General features: G+C 35.9%; 1 protein-coding gene across 14 annotated transcripts in view; it reads right to left on the bottom strand.

Annotated features, from left to right (window-relative positions):
• Window positions 1-7,451: 7,451 nt before the first annotated feature.
• The window catches only part of TRPC1 (transient receptor potential cation channel subfamily C member 1), a gene marked incomplete at both ends in the record, with an annotated part of 59,873 nt that continues 50,296 nt past the window's right edge, over window positions 7,452-17,028 (bottom strand). For all 14 annotated transcript variants that reach the window (XM_079705554.1, XM_079705560.1, XM_079705562.1 and 11 more), the window contains 3 exons: window positions 7,452-7,679; window positions 8,741-8,935; window positions 9,238-9,439. In XM_079705554.1, the coding sequence (XP_079561680.1) occupies window positions 7,452-7,679; window positions 8,741-8,935; window positions 9,238-9,439 (625 nt within the window). The remainder of the gene's footprint in view (window positions 7,680-8,740; window positions 8,936-9,237; window positions 9,440-17,028) is intronic.

Raw genomic sequence — 17,028 nt, 5'->3', positions numbered from 1 at the left:
TGCTTATTTTATGCATAGTAGTCTTTATCTGTTAATCCCATACTCCTAATTTATCCCTCCCTCATCCATCTCCCCTTTGGTAAGCATAAGTTTGTTTTCTATGTCTACGAGTTTTGTATATAGATATGTTTTTTTTTCTAGATTCCACATATAAGTGATATCATATAGTGTTTATCTTTCTCTGACTTATTTCATTAAGAATAACATTCTCTAGGTCCATCCATGATGCTGCAAATGGCAGAATTTCATTTTTTTATGGCTGAGTAATATTCCAATATATTTGTATATATGTGTATATATACATATATATATACATATATATATATACACACACGTGGTATATATATACCACTTTTTTTTAACATCTTTATTGCAGTATAATTGCTTTACATTGGTGTGTTACTTTCTACTGTATAACAAAGTGAATAAGCTATACATATACATATATCCCCATATCCCCTCCCTCTTGTGTCTCCCTCCCACCCTCCCTATCCCACCCCTCTAGGTGGTCACAAAACACCAAGCTGATCTCCCCATGTGATGCAGCTGCTTCTCAGTAGCTATCTATTTTACATTTGGTAGTGTATATATGTCAGTGCTACTCTCTCACTTCTCCCAGCTTACCCTTCCCTCTCCCTGCATCCTCAAGTCCATTCTCTATGTCTCCATCTTTATTCCTGTCCTGCCCCTAGGTTCATCAGAACCATTTTTTTTCTTTCAATCCCATATATATGTGTTAGCATATGGTATTTGTTTTTCTCTTTCTGACTTACTTCACTCTGTATGACAGGCTCTAGGTCCACCCACTACAAATAACTCAATTTCATTTTTTTATGGCTGAGTAATATTCCATTGTATATATGTGCCACATCTTCTTTACCCATTCATCTGTCAATGGACACTTAGGTTGCTTCCATGTCCTGGCTACTGTAAATAGAGCTGCAATGAACATTGTGGGATTGCTGGGTCATATAGTAGTTCAATTTTCAATTTTTTAAGGAAGCTCCATACTGTTCTCCATAGTGGCTGTATCAGTTCCCACCAACAAGACAAGAGGGTTCCCTTTTCTCCACACCCTCTCCAGCATTTATTGTTTCTAGATTTTTTGATGATGGCCATTCTGACTGGTGTGAGGTGATAGCTCATTGTAATTTTGTTTTGCATTTCTCTAATGATTAGTGATGTTGAGCATTCTTTCATGTGTTTGTTGGCAATCTGTATATCTTCTTTCGAGAAATGTCTATCTAGGTCTTCTGCCCATTTTTATATTGGTTTTTTTTTTTATATTGAGCTTCATGAGCTGCTTGTAAATTTTGGAGATTAATCCTTTGTCCGTTGATTCATTTGCAAATATTTCCTCCCATTCTGAGGGTTGCCTTTTCATCTTGTTTATGGTTTCCTTTGCTGTGCAAAAGCTTTTAAGTTTCATTAGGTCCCATTTGTTTATTTTTGTTTTTAGTTCCATTAATATAGGAGGTGAATCAAAACAGATCTTGCTGTGATTCATGTCAAAGACTGTTCTTCCTATGTTTTCCTCTACGAGTTTTATAGTGTCTGGCCTTACATTTAGGTCATTAATCCATTTTGAGTTTATTTTTGTGTATGGTGTCAGGAAGTGTTCTAATTTCATTCTTTTTCATGTAGCAGTCCAGTTTTCCCAGCACCACTTATTGAAGAGACTGTCTTTTCTCCATTGTATATTCTTGCCTCCTTTATCAAAGATAAGGTGACCACATGTGCGTGGGCTTATCTCTGGGCTTTCTATCCTGTTCCATTGATCTATATTTCTGTTTTTGTGTGAGTACCATACTGTCTTGATTACTGTAGCTTTGTAGTATAGTCTGAAGTCACAGAGCCTGATTTCTCCAGCTCTGTTTTTCTTTCTCAACATCGCTTTGGCTATTGTGTCTTTTGTGTTTCCATACAAATTGTGAAAATTTTTGTTCTAGTTCTGTGAAAAATGCCATTGGTAGTTTCATAGGGATTGCATTGAATCTGTAGATTGCTTTGGGTAGTATGGTCATTTTCACAGTGTTGATTCTTCCAATCCAAAAACATAGTATTATCTTCCTATCTGTTTGTACCATCATTAATTTCTTTCATCAATGTCTTATAGTTTTCTGCATGCAGGTCTTTTGTCTCCTAAGGTAAGTTTATTCCTAGGTATTTTATTCTTTTTGTTGTAATGGTAAATGGGAGTGCTTCCTTAATTTCTCTTTCAGATTTTTTGTCAGTGTATAGGAATGCAAGAGATTTCTGTGCATTAATTTTATATCCTGCTGCTTTACCTAATTCATTGATTAGCTCTAGTAGTTCTCTGGTATCATCTTTAGGAGCCTCTATGTATAGTATCATGTCTTTTGCAAACAGTGACAGCTTTACTTCTTCTTCTCTGATTTGGATTCCTTTTATTTCTTTTTTCTTTCTGATTGCTGTGGCTAAAAGTTCCAAAACTATGTTGAATAAGAGTGGTGAGAGTGGGCAACCTTGTCTTGTTCTTGATTTTAGAGGAAATGGTTTCAGTTTTTCACCATTGAGAATGATGTTGGCTGTGGGTTTGTCATCTATGGCCTTTATTATGTTGAGATGAGTTCCCTCTATGCCTACTTTCTGGAGAGTTTTTATCATAAATGGGTGTTGAATTTTGTCAAAAGCTTTTTCTGCATCTACTGAGATTATTGTATGGTTTTTATCCTTCAGTTGGTTAATATGGTGTATCACATTGATTGATTTGCGTATATTGAAGAATCCTTGCATTCCTGGGATAAACGCCACTTGATCATGGTGTATGATCCTTTTAATGTGCTGTTGGATTCTGTTTGCTAGTATTTTGTTGAGGATTTTTGCATCTATGTTCATCAGTGATATTGGTCTGTAGTTTTTTTGTGTCATCTTTGTCTGATTTTGGTCAGGGTGATGGTGGCCTCGTAGAATGAGTTTGGGAGTGTTCCTCCCTCTGCTATATTTTGGAAGAGTTTGAGAAGGATGGGTGTTAACTCTTCTCTAAATGTTGGATAGAATTCGTCTGTGAAGCCATCTGGTCCTGGGCTTTTGTTTGTTGGAAGCTTTTTTTTTTTTTTTTTTTTGCGGTACGTGGGCGTCTCACTGTTGTGGCCTCTCCCATTGCGGAGCACAGGCTCCAGGCGCACAGGCTCAGTGGCCATGGCTCATGGGCCTAGCCACTCCACGGCATGTGGGATCCTCCCAGACCGGGGCACGAACCCATGTCCCCTGCAACGGCAGGCGGACTCTCAACCACTGTGCCACCAGGGAATCCCTGTTCAAAGCTTTTTAATCACAGTTTCAATTTCAGTGCTTGTGATTGGTCTGTTTATATTTTCTGTTTGTTCCTGGTTCAGTCTCAGAAGTTTGAGCTTTTCTAAGAATTTGTCTATTTCTTCCAGGTTGTCCATTTTATTGGCATAGAGTTGCTTGTGGTAATCTCTCATGTTCCTTTGCATTTCTGCTGTGTCAGTTGTTACTTCTTTTTCATTTCTAATTCTGTTGATTTGGGTCTTCTTCCTTCTTTTCTTGATGAGTCTGGCTAGTGGTTTATCAGTTTTGTTTATCTTCTCAATGAACCAGCTTTTAGTTTTATTTATCTTAGCTATTGTTTCCTTCATTTCTTTTTCATTTATTTCTGATCTGATCTTTATGATTTCTTTCCTTCTGCTAACTTTGGGGAGTTTTTGTTCTTCTTTCTCTAATTGCTTTATGTATAAGATTAGGTTGTTTGAGATGTTTCTTGAGGTAGGATTGTATTGCTATAAACTTCTTAGAACTGCTTTTGCTGCATCCCATAGGTTTGGGGTCATTGTGTTTTCATTGTCATTTGTTTCTAGGTATTTTTTGATTTCTTCAGTGATCTCTTGGTTATTTAGTAGCGTATTATTTAGCCTCCATGTGTTTGTATTTCTTAGTTTTTTTTTCCTGTAATTGAAATCTAGTCTCATAGCATTGTGGTCAGAAAAGATACTTGATATGATTTCAATTTTCTTAAATTTACCAAGGCTTGGTTTGTGACCCAAGATATGATCTATCCTGGAGAATGTCCCATGATCACTTGAGAAGAATGTGTATTCTGTTGTTTTTGGATGGAATGTCCTATAAATATCAATTAAGTCCATCTTGTTTAATGTATCATTTAAAGCTTGTGTTTCCTTATTTTCATTTTGGATGGTCTGTCCATTGGTGAAAGTGGGGTGTTAAAGTCCTGTACTCTGATTGCGTTACTGTCAATTTCCCCTTTTATGGCTGTTAGCATTTGCCTTAAGTATTGAGGTGCTCCTATGTTGGGTGCATAAATATTTACAATTGTTATATCTTCTTCTTGGATTGATCCCTTGATCATTATGAAGTGTCATTCTTTGTCTCTTGTAATAGTCTTTATTTTAAACTCTATTTGGTCTGATATGAGAATTGCTACTCCAGCGTTCTTCTTAGTTCTTTATTTTAGTATGTTGTAGTATTATGTAGTTTTGTCAGGTTTACTGAAGCATAATTTCCATACATTAAAATTCACCCTTTTAAATGTATAGTTTGATGAGTTGTGCAATCAATCTTCTTTTCCCACCATATCCTGGTAACCAATGATCTAATTTTGGTTTCTATTGTTTTGTCTTTTCTAGGATGTCATATTAATGGAATCACACAGTGTGTAGCCTTTTGTGATGAGTGTCCTCACTTGGCATAGTACTTTTAAGATTCATCTGTGTTACTGCATATATTTCACTAGCTTGTTCCTGTGTCAACTTGGGTAGGCTGAATTATGTTTCCCAGAATTCTCTCCTGTGTATGCTTCTAGGTAGGGTGGGCACAAGACACATTTCAGTGTGAAATTTGGAGGGCAGAAATGGAGCAGCAGCCATTTGGGGTTTTCTTGCAGGCACTTTCATAGTTTACACATGTTGAAGCTTATCTGCCGGCTCAACCTGCTGCCGAAGGGCAGCAGCCAGGACTCTGATCATTCCACCTTTCCTTGGTGTGTCCTTCAGTTTCTCTAATTCTGGACCAAGTGTGTTTAGCAACGTGGCAAAGGGTAACTTCTCCCACAGGATTCCCGCATCATTAAGGTTGGAGACAGTGACAAGTGAGAAGTGTCTCAGACCGTCCTCATGGGTTCCAGCTTATCTGCATTTCTTCCCCCTGACACCTATTTTCCTCCTCCAACAGCTAACCTGGTGAACTTCAAGCTCCAGTATTAGATGCAAAAACAACAGCCTCAGAGACTGCTTAACTAACTCCAACAATTGTGTAATGTCAAATCCCTGTAAACAAATCACTGTACACACAAACATATGTGCCTGCCAATATCCTAGTAGTTCTGCTTCTCTGACTGAACTCTGGCTGATATGATTCCTTTTAATTACTGAGTAGATTTCCATTGTATGGATGTACGATTTACTTACCCATTCACCAGTTCACGGGCATCTGGTTGTTTTCAATTTGGGATCATGAATAAAGTTGCTATAAACACTCACATACAGGTCTTTGTACAGACGTATTATTTCAAAATATGGTATTTACAAATATAAGAAGAAATAGCTGAAAGAGTCAAATATCATTGCCACCAGAGGCAGGAAGAGGTACAAAGGGGTCTGATGTTGATGCTTTGCATTTTAGACCTTTGTTGCCATAATTAAAAAAAACAACAACAGTGAACTGTATACTTTAAAAGAGTGAATTTTATGATATGTGAATTATATCTCAATAAAAAGTATAAAAGTATACAATAATACAATGAACAAACTGTCAATTTATAATCTAATGTCTAGTTTTATTTACCTTTGTTCTTACAATATGCTGTCACTCAAAATATACCTCATAAGTAACTCATGCATACAGTAGGCACTCTATAAATATTTTGATTTAATAATTAGATATTTTTTAGAATGACTAAAAACCCTGATGTAAAATCCCAATTGGGAAGTGCATAATCCCATCATAGACAAAATATATAACTTTACAATAAACATTTTTATAAGAATTTGCCCAAAAAAGGGAACACTTACAATTTGGAAATTAAAAAATAAAAAGTAAAAAGCAAGATGAAACACAACACTAACATATTTCAACAACGATCCCTGGATCATGGTACTTATAGACCAAAGGCTACCTGCACCCTGTGGCCTTAAGACCATCGGACATTCAGTTAAGAAGATAATTATATACATAATAACCTCTTAACTGGAAATGCTGCAAGAATAAATAAGGAATAGCCTATGAAAAAATGTTAACTATATCCCTTACATGAGCACAGGAAAAATTTTAAATATATACTTTATTCTCCAATTTAAAAAGTCAATGCTTTTCACCCTAAGCATCAAGAATGAGCCACAAATAAGCATGAAGTCCCATTTATAGAACTATGTTAAATCCTGTGGAAAATACTTTCGGATATAAGATCAAGAACCTTAGTCCAAAAGTAAAACAAATCATTGCATTAAATGGTCTTGCAATGTTTACACAAACAAAACAGGCTGTGACCATACATGACAAAGAAATACCTTCTAAATCCTTATTTTGGGTTAGCTTTATAACTAGGAACATTCACTCCAGCTTGAAAAAAAATTATATCACTTTTATGATAATAAAAAATTAAAAGCCAATAAATACCTAATTTTAGAGAAGTAGCTGTGCAAACTTATAAACATAATCAAATACTCTATAGCTACAAAATGAAAAGTCTACTAACTATATTTTTCAAAAACTATATAATTCTGTAAAAATTTAAATACGTGGACTCTATCAATACATGGAAATGTATATATAAAATACTATTAAGTGAAAAAAGCAAAATTAAAAATATAAAGTGATTACAACCATGTAAAAGTAAATATAGTAACAAACATTGAGGTGAATTTAAATTTATAGACACAAATAGATTCAAACATTCATTAGGGCTTTATCTTTGTTGCTTAAGATTATAACGAAAGAAAAAAGAAAAAATAGACTACTGTTTTAGGTAAACCTATACTCCTAAACAATAAATACTGAACTATATATGTAAACTCCTAAAACAATGACTTTAAAAAACAAGACTTCTATATCTCAAGTGTACCCTATGGAAGGAGATCAGTCCACATTTGCTGATCTTCATTTTTACAAAACCTTCTGGCAATAGTCACTACAATTCTAATGCTGCCCTTCTTAAGCAGAAAGAGAAAAAAATTTAAGCACCATTTAAATAAGAAAACTAAGCAGCATGCTAACAAAATCTAACTACTTAATCTGTTTCATTACTGCAAAAAGCCACGAACAGAGGGTTTAAAAAAACTAATCGTATATACATATTTTACATAACATATATTTATGCTATAAATATTTTAAAGAATGGCTTTTACATAATTCTTTATTTCAATATATATCTTACTAATTTAATTGCAAGTTATACAAATGCAGTCTTTCAGATTTATTATTGAAAATTATTCTCTACGTGATTTAGAAAATGGCTAATTTCTTGGATAAAACATAGCATATTTAGAAGTCCGAAAGCCAAGTAAATCCCTTATTTCATTTCGGAATTTTGACAGATCTTGGCGCAGTTCATTTAGATTTTCCACAGTTGCCTGATCTGTACTTTGCATCTTTTGTCTCATGGAAGTCAAGTAACGATGCACTAAACAGCACATCACTTTTTGGTAGTTTTCATCTCTCTTTTGCTTCAAATTTCTCCATTCCTTCAAAACAACAAATATGATACTAACAATGTGCAGAAAAATATTTAAATGATGTGGATTTTTAAAAAAATTTACATATACAAACACATATCTTGTAATGCTTTATTAGACTACATTTTTGCCACTGTATGTTACAAAATAATGTTCAACACATTTGAAACATGCCATGCATATTTGTTTTATTCATTTACCTGTACACTTACCTTGATTTAAGATCTTTAGTTTATAGTAGGGATTAGCAAACTATGACCCACAGGCCAAATATGACCCACTTCCTGTTTCTGATGGCCTATGAGCTAAGAATGGCTTTTACAGATGAATGTTTTGTAATCAATTTGATGATGGGGACTACTAACTTTGAACTCCAAATAAACAAAATGTTATTCCCCCCCAAAATGGAATTCCATTCATTAATAGAGCTGTATTATAAAAAAAGTATTACTCAATTATTCTCATATGTTTAATTTCATCAATAAAAATTTTGTGGAAATTTGTTTTCTCTCTTGTTATATTACTACCCACATAAAATCTACAATTTTTTCACAGCCCACTAAGTCTAAAATATTTATTATCCAGTCATTTACAGAAAAAGTTTGCCAATTCCTGGCTTATAGCAACATGTATTGAATTATTCATGTATTGAACAACTTTCAAGAAGAACCAGAAAAGTATGCATTGACTCTAAGAGTCACTCTTATGCTGACAGCCTAGGTATTCTGAATATTTTCCTTGTTTTAAAACTGTGAGATGAGAATTCATGAAAAAAATCACAGCTCTCTCTCTCATTTTCAGTATTTATTGAATCCTTACTTTATGTTAGATACTATGCTATGCATTAGGGATACAGGAGTGAAAAAAACAACAACAAGACTTAGCCCTTGCTTTTTTTTAAGCTGTTTTGCTAATTGCTTTATAACCACAACAAATTAGTACAGAGAATGCCCTGTACAAAACAACACAAGTCTTAGCCCTTAGGAACCTGCATATTTATGCTTTAGGAACATCTGAGATTAGTAATTATTAAAGTTATCATGTTGCAGTTCAACCATCTAACTTCTTACCTTTAAGCTGTTCTGCCGTTTAACCTTGCCTTTTGATGTATGAGAGCAAATCCATTTACTGAGGCTACTAATCATATAGCAGATAGTCTTTGGCGAAGGAATGATGTTGAAAGGTGGGGGTAATGTACATTTGTCATCAAAGTAGCTAAGCCACAACTTTGCTCGAGCAAACTTCCATTCTTTGTCTTCATGATTCTATAAGAGGCAAGTGAAAAAGGAACACAGGATATGAATAGGCATGCACACGTGCACACACACACGGTAGGGCTGGTATGAAGAGATTGTTTAAGATTGTTCAAATGTTTCCACACCTTGTAGGTAAAAATTTGGTTCAAGACTTGCAGTTAATATACATTACTTACATTTTTTTCATCTATATTTAATTTTTAAATGACACATTCTTAATTCTTTTAAACCTTTGCCTTATCAGTAGATAAGACCATACATTTGGTATGGTCTGAAGAGAATATAAAAATTTTAAAAGAATGAACACTTACTGCTATCAACTGAAAACTTTTATGAAGCATTGCCACCAGCAGCTTGGTAAGCACAATCACAACCACAACATTGTATGTCCCAACAATAACAGCTCCGACGAAGGACTGTAGTTCTTCTCCGTAGCTAAATCTTGTGACAAAGATTGCCACATGTGCTAAGGAGAAAATATACCAGAACAAAGCAAAGCAAGTGCCGATGAACCTGTAAAGACAATTACGTTTCTGTTTAAAAGGAATTTTAAGTTAATTAGTGAAAATAAAGAATTCATTTATATCAACATTACATAAAGAATACATAGATAGCCCAGGAGTAATATTTTATAAAATAACTGAGGTTGGATCCAACATCACAGATATGCCTTACTTTAAACAAAGAAACAAACTCAAAAGGAAGATAAATTATTCCTGTTTAATCTCTTACTACTTCTCTGTCTTTTCTCAACACGGCAGCCTATGATCCTGTAATACTTAATTAGATTTTGCCACTTCTTTGCTCAAAAACTTCAAATGGCTCTCAAGCTCAACAGCCCGAAGTCCGTACAAGGGCCAACAAGGTCCTACATGATCCCATTACCTTGCTTTCTTTTTTTCCCTCCCTTTATTTCTTTCTTTCAATTGAAGTACAGTTGATTTACAATATTATGTTAGTTTCAGGTATACAGCATAGTGATTCAGTATTTTTGCAGATTATACTCCATTATAAATTATTACAGGATAATGGCTATAATTCCCTGTGCTATACAATATATCCTTGTTGCTTATCTATTTTATACATAGTGGTTTTTATCTGTTAATCTCATACCCATAATTTGTCCATCCCTGCTTCCCTCTCCCCTTTGGTAACCACAAGTTTGTTTTCTATATCTGTGAGTCTGTTTCTGCTCTGTATATACATTCATCTGTATTATTTTTTAGATTCCACACAGAAGTAACATTATACAGTATTTGTCTTTCTCTGTCTGACTTATTTCACTAAGTATATTATCTAGGTCCATGCACATTGCTGCAAATGGCAGAATTTCATTCTTTTTTATGGTTGAATATTAAATTGTGTGTGTATTTATATGGATTAAGAAGATGGAATATATATATCCCATCTTCTTAATTCATTCATCTGTCGATGGGCCCTTGGGTTGCTTCCATATGTTGGCTACTGTAAATAGTCCTGCTATGAACACTGGGGTGCACGTATCTTTTCAAATTAGTGCTTTCATTTTTTTCTGGATATATAACAAGGAGTGGAATTGCTGGATCATACAGTAGTTCTATTTTTAGTTTTTTAAGGAACCTCCATACTGTCTTCCACAGTGGCTGCACCAATTTACATTCTCACCAACAGTGTATGAGGTTTCTCTTTTCTCCACATCTTCTCCGACATTTGTAATTTGTAGACTTTTTGATGATGGCCATTCTGACTGGTGTGAGGCGATATCTCATTTTTGCTCTGATTTGCATTTCTCTAATAATTAGTGATGTTAGGCACCTTTTCATGTGCCTGTTAGTCATCTGTATGCCTTCTTTGGAAATATGTCTATTCAGGTCTTCTGCCTATTTTCTGATTGTGTTGTTTGTTTTTCGATTTTGAGTTGTATCAGCTGTTTACATATTTTGGATATTAACCCTCTGTCAGTCACATGACTTGTAAATATTTTCTCCCATTTTGTAGGTTGTCTTTTCATTTTGTCAATGGTTTCCTTTGTTGTGCAAAAGCTTTTAAGTTTAGTTAGGTCTATTTGTTTATTTTTGCTTTTATTTCTTTTGCCTTAGGAGACTGATACAAAAAAATATTGCTACGATGTATGTCAAAGAGTGTTCTGCCTACGTTCTCTTCTAGGAGTTTTACTGTGTCGTGTCTTACATTTAGGTCTTTTAACCACTTTGAGTCTATTTGTGTATATGGTCTGAGGGAATATTCTAATCTCATTGTTTTACATGTAGCTGTCCAGTGTTCCTAGCACCACTTGTTGAAGAGTGTCTTTTCTCCACTGTATATTCTTGCCTTGTTTGTCACAGATTAATTGACCAAAGGCGCATGGGTTTATTTCTGGGCTCTCTATTCTGTCCCACTGACCTGTTTTTGTGCCAGTATCATGCTGTTTTGATTTCTGTAGCTTTGTAGTATAGTCCGAAGTCTGGGAGGCTTACACCTCCAGCTTTGTTAATTTTTTTCAAGATTGCTTTGGCAATTCAGGGTCTTTTCTGTCTCCATATGAATATTAGGATTATTTGTTCTAGTTCTGTGAAAGACATTATGGGTATTTTGATAGGGACTGCATTAAATCTGTAGATTGCTTTGGGTAGTTTGGCCATTTTAACAATGTTAATTCTTCCAATCCAAGAACATGGGATAACTTTCCATTTCTTTGTATCATCTTCAATTTCCTACATCAATGTTTCATAATTTTCAGAGTACTGTCTTTCACTTCCTTGGTTAAGTTTATGGCTAGGTGTGATTTTAAATGGGATTGATTTTGGTTTTTTACTTTCTCTTTCTGATATTTCATTATTAGTGTATAGAAACTAATTAACATGCACAGATTTCTGTATGTTAACCTTGTATCCTGCAACCTTGTTGAATTCATTTATTAGTTCTAATAGTTCTTGGGGTGGAGACGTTAGGATTTTTCTATATAAAACATGTCATCTGCAAATAGTGTTTTACACCTTCTCTTCTAATTTGGATATATTTTATTTCTTTTTCTTGTCTGATCACTGTGGCTAGGACTTCCAATACTTTGTTAAATAGAAGTGGTGAGAGTGGCCATGCTTGTCTTGTTCCTGAATTTAATGGGAAAGCTTTCAGCTTTTCATCATTGAGTGTGATGTTGGCTATGGGTTTGTCATAAATGGCCTTTATTACATTGAGATATGTTCCCTCTATTCCCGCTGAATTTTTATCATGAATGTATGTTGAATTTTGTCAAACACTTTTTCTGCAACTATTGAGATGACCATGTGATTTTTATCCTACCTTTTCTTAATGTTGTGTATCACACTGATTGATTTGCATAGGTTGAACCATCTTTGTGACCCTGGAGTAAATCCAACTTGATCATAGTGTATGATCCTTTTTACACATTTTTAGATTCAGTTTGCAAATATTTTATTGAGGATTTTTGCATCTATATTTACCAAAAATATTAGCCTGTAATTTGCTTTGTACTGTCTTTGTCTGGTTTTGGTATCAGGGTAATGGTGGCCTCATAGAATGAATTTGGGAGTTTTCCATCCTCTTCAATTCTTTGGAATACTTTGAGAAGGATAGGTATTAATTCTTTATATGTTTGGTAGAATTCCCCTGTGAAGCCATCCCATTCTGGACTTCTGTTTGCTGGGGTTTTTTTGTTTTTTGTTTTTTTTTACAAATCCAACTTCACTTCTAGTGATCAGTATGTTCAAATTGACTGTTTCTTCTTGATTCAGTCTTGGCAGGCCGTATGTTTCTAGAAATTTGTCCATTTCTTTTTGATTGTCCAATTTTTTGGCATATAACTGTTCATAGTATTCTCTTATGATTTTTTTGTATCTCTGTGGTATTGGTTGTTATTTCTCCACTTTCATTTCTTATTTTGTTTATTTGGGTAAAGGCTGGCTTTTTCTTCTTGGTAAGCCTGGCTAAAGGTTTATCAATTTTGTTAATCTTTTCAAAAAACCAGTTCTTGGTTTCATTGATCTTTTCTGTTTATCTCTATTTTATTTATTTCCACTCTGATCTTTATTATTTCCTTCCTTCCTTCCTTCTGCTGACTTGGGGCTTTGTTTGTTCTTTTTCTAATTCTTTTAGGTGGTAGGTTAAGATATTTGTTTGAAATTTTTCTTATTTCTTGAGGAAGGCCTGAACTGCTATAAACTTCCCTCTTAGAACTGCTTTTGCTGCATCCCTCAAATATTGGAAAGTTGTGTTTCCATTTTCATTTGTCTCGAGCTATTTTCTGATTTCCTCTTTGATTTTATCATTGACCCATTGGTTTTTTAGTAGCATGTTATTTAGTCTCCACATGTTTGTTCTTTTCCCATTTTCCTTTCTATAGTTGATTTCTAGTTTCATACCACTGTGGTCAGAAAAAAATGCTTCATATAATTTCTATTCTCTTAAATTTATTAAGGCTTGTTTTGTGGCCTAGTATGTGATCCATCCTGGAGAACATTCCATATACACGTGAAAACAATGTGTATTCTGCTGTTCTGAGATGGAATGTCCTGTAAATACCAATTAAGTTCAACTGGTCTATGGTGTCATTTAGGAACACTGTTTTCTTACTGATTTTCTGTTTGGATGATCTATCCATTGATGTCACTGAGAGGTTAAAGTCCCCTACTATTATTGTATTACTATCACTTTCTCCCTTTATGTCTGTTAGTATTTGCTTTATATATTTAGGTGCTCCTGTATTGGGTGCATATATGTTAATGAGTTTAACATCCTCTTTTGTGTTGATCCGTTTATCATTATACAGTGCTCGCCTTTGTCTTTTGATACAGACTTTGTTTTAAAGTCTATTTTGTCTGATATGAGTACTGCTATCCCTGCTTCTTTGTCATTTTCATCTGCATGAAGTATCTTTTTCTATCCCTCACTTTTTCTGTGTTTCTTTAGCCCTGAAGTGAGTCTCTTGCAGGCAGCGTATTGAAGGGTCTTGTGTTTTCATGCAATCAGCCACCCTATGTCTTTTGATTGGAGCATTTAGTCCATTGACATGTAATGTAGTTATTGATAGGTATGCAGTTATTACCATTTTATTCCTTGTTTTCCAGTTGTTTTTGTAGTTCTCTTCTGTTCCTTTCTTTTTGTTTCTCTTGTGGTTTGATGATTTCCTTTAGTAGCATGCTTGTGTTCCTTTCTTTTTGGTTTCTGCATATCTGTCATAGGTTTTTGATTTGTGTTTACCATAGGGCTCATATATGCTGTCCCATAATTATATCTACTTGTTTTAAACTGACAGTCATTTGAGTTCAAACACATTCTAAAAGACCTATATTTTTACCCCCTCACCCGCATTGTGTTTCTAATGACATATTTTACATCTCCATGCTTATCTCTCAACTGTTTACTGCATTTATAGTTGCTTTTGTGTGTGTGTTTTTCTTTTCATCTATGTACTGGCTTTTAAAAGTGATCTTCAATCCTTACTATGTAACTGCCTTTCCTAGTGGGATTTTCCCTTTCCTATAGATTCTTGCTTCTTTTCCATTTAGAGAAGACCCTTCAACATTTTTTAGGTTTACTATTGATGAATTCTTTTAGTTTTTGATTGTCTGAGAAGTTCTTTATTTCTCCTTCTACTCTACATGATAATCTTGCTGGGTAGAGTATCCTAGGTTGTAGGTTTTTTCCTCTAAGCACTTTGAGTATATCAAGCCTCTCCCTTTTGGCCCACAAAGTTTCTGCAGAGAAATCAGCTGATAGTCTTATGGGGATTCCCTTGTATATGACTGATTTTCTCTTGATGCCTTTAGAATTCTCTCTTTAACTTTTGCCATGTTGTTTATGATATGTCTTGATGTGGGTCTGTTTGGTTTCATCTTGTTTTGGACCCTCTGTGCTTTCTGTACCTGGATATCTGTTTCCTTCTTCAGATTTGGGAAAGTTTCAGCCATAATTTCTTCAAATACATTTTTGATCCCCTTCTCTCTCTCTTCTCCTTCTGGAACCCCTATTATGTGAATGTTGGTATGTTTAATGTTTTCCTAGAGATCTAGTGGACTCCTTTTGTTTTTTTGTTTATTTTCATTTGTCTTTCTTTCTGCTGTTCTGATTGGGTGATTTCCATTATTCTATCTTCCAGATCACTTATGGGTTCTTCTGTTGTCACTTAGGCTGTTATTCAGAGTGTTTTTTATTTCAGATATTGAATTGCCTATTTTTGTTTGGGTCCTTTTTATATTTTCTAGTTCCTTGTTAAAATGATTTTTGTTTAGATCAATTCTCTTGATCTAATCTAATTTAGTTAGCATTTTTATTACCAATGATGTGAATTTTTTATTTGGTAAATTGTTTATTTCTGTTTCATTATTTATTTTTTCAAGGTTTTTCTCTTACTTTTTCAATTGAGAGTAGTTCCTCTGCCTTTTCATTTTACTTAACTTTATTTGCCTCTATGAATTTAGGTGAAACAGTTACCTATTGTGGTCTTAAAGGGGTGTTCTTAGGTGTGTACCCAATGCCTTTGGTGGGATGGCTGGATTTGATGTGGACACCAGAGTTTCCTCAGGGTATGCTGGCAGCTATCAGCTTGGTAGGGGGTGTGGCTAGAGATGGAAGAGCTAGAGCCCATGCAGAGTGTGAGGTGTGATGTTCTCTTTGCTCACTGGCCATCACTGCCCTGTGGGATCTGCTCCCAAGTTGCTGGAGTAAAAGCCCTGAGGGTCATACTAGAGCTGGCTCTGTTCCTTTTCAAGTGTGGTTTTCCTTCTCCCCACACCAGGGTCTTTGCCCCAAAGGAGGGGGGGTGCTGAAGCAAGTCGGGTTCATGCACTTATAGAGGTCTAATGCACTACCTGTGTAGGTGTCCGTGGCTCCACTCAGACGCAGCCCATGGTTGTGTCTTTTCCCTGGTATTGGCCACCCCAGATCTAGTGCTGCATTATGGTGTGAAGTGAGTGGAGCCAGAGCATCCACTCAGCCTGGGCTTGGGCACATGGCAAGGTGGTCACAGGAAACCCAGCAGCTGTGCTGCTGTCAAAACTCTGGGCTGCTTCTGGGGTGCCGCTGGAGTAAGCTCCAACAATGGCAGCTGCCGCACCACCTGGGCTACGCTCCAGGACTTGTTGCCTCTATGTCACAAGGACGAGTCTTTTCCCACGTCCTGGATACCCTAGATCCAGTGCCATGCTGTGATGTGGAATGAGCGGGGCTGGGGTATTCTCTCAGTTCGGGCTGGGGAGAGCAGCAAGGTGGTCACAGGAAACCTGACAGCCACTAGGGCAGACTTCTCTCTGCCCTAGCAGGGGGAAAGCCAGCACCTGCACCCCTCATGAGTGGCATCCAGGCCTCTCCAGCCTTTCTATCTCTCCCAGGCGGTCCCCAACCAGTTAAGGGGGCTTGTCTCCTATGCGTAGAAACCAGACTGGAACATCCAGTCTATGGCTTGACCCACTAACCCCCCAGGGTGAGTATCCACCTGTGTAATCTCCCTTTTCCTTTGAATCCCTTCCCGGGGCACAGGTCCTGACCAATCATTTTCTTCTCATCCTACCTGACTACATACGTACCTTTCTTACAGCCTTGGTTGTACAGGAGTCCTTCCGCCTATTTCCAGCTAGCTTTCAGTGAGAATTATTCCACATGTAGATGTATTTTTGATACGTTTGTGGGGGGAGGTGAGCTCCAAGTCCTCTTACTCCACCATCTTGATCCGCTTTATTCCCCATTACCTTCCTGACCTAATCTACTACAACTCTCATTCTGATTCACTACATACCATCCATGCTGACCTCCTGGCTTTTCCTTGAACATACCAACCACACTCCCATCTCAAGGCATTTGCATTTGCCATTCCCCTATCTGCCAACGCTCCTCCTCCAGATACCTTTTCATGGCTTGATCCTTCACCAGCTTTATATCTTTACTTGGATGTCATCTTTTGTGAGGCCTTCCTTAACCTCCTACCTAACTAAAGCTACACCCTCTCACACAAAAATCCTCCCTGGCCCAAGCTTTATTTGGGCTATAGGCAAGGGCCTGTGTAATACTGATATATACTATATCAATACTGTGCAATACACTATATATTTTATTTTTATTGCCTGTATCACCTCACTAGAATAATAAACTCCATTAGGGTAGTTTTG

The sequence above is a fragment of the Hyperoodon ampullatus genome (assembly GCF_949752795.1).
Source record: "Hyperoodon ampullatus genome assembly, chromosome: 5".
Taxonomy (NCBI): Eukaryota; Metazoa; Chordata; class Mammalia; order Artiodactyla; family Ziphiidae; genus Hyperoodon; species Hyperoodon ampullatus.
Note: the sequence above shows the minus strand (reverse complement) of the source record. Positions and strands in the feature narration are given on the sequence as shown.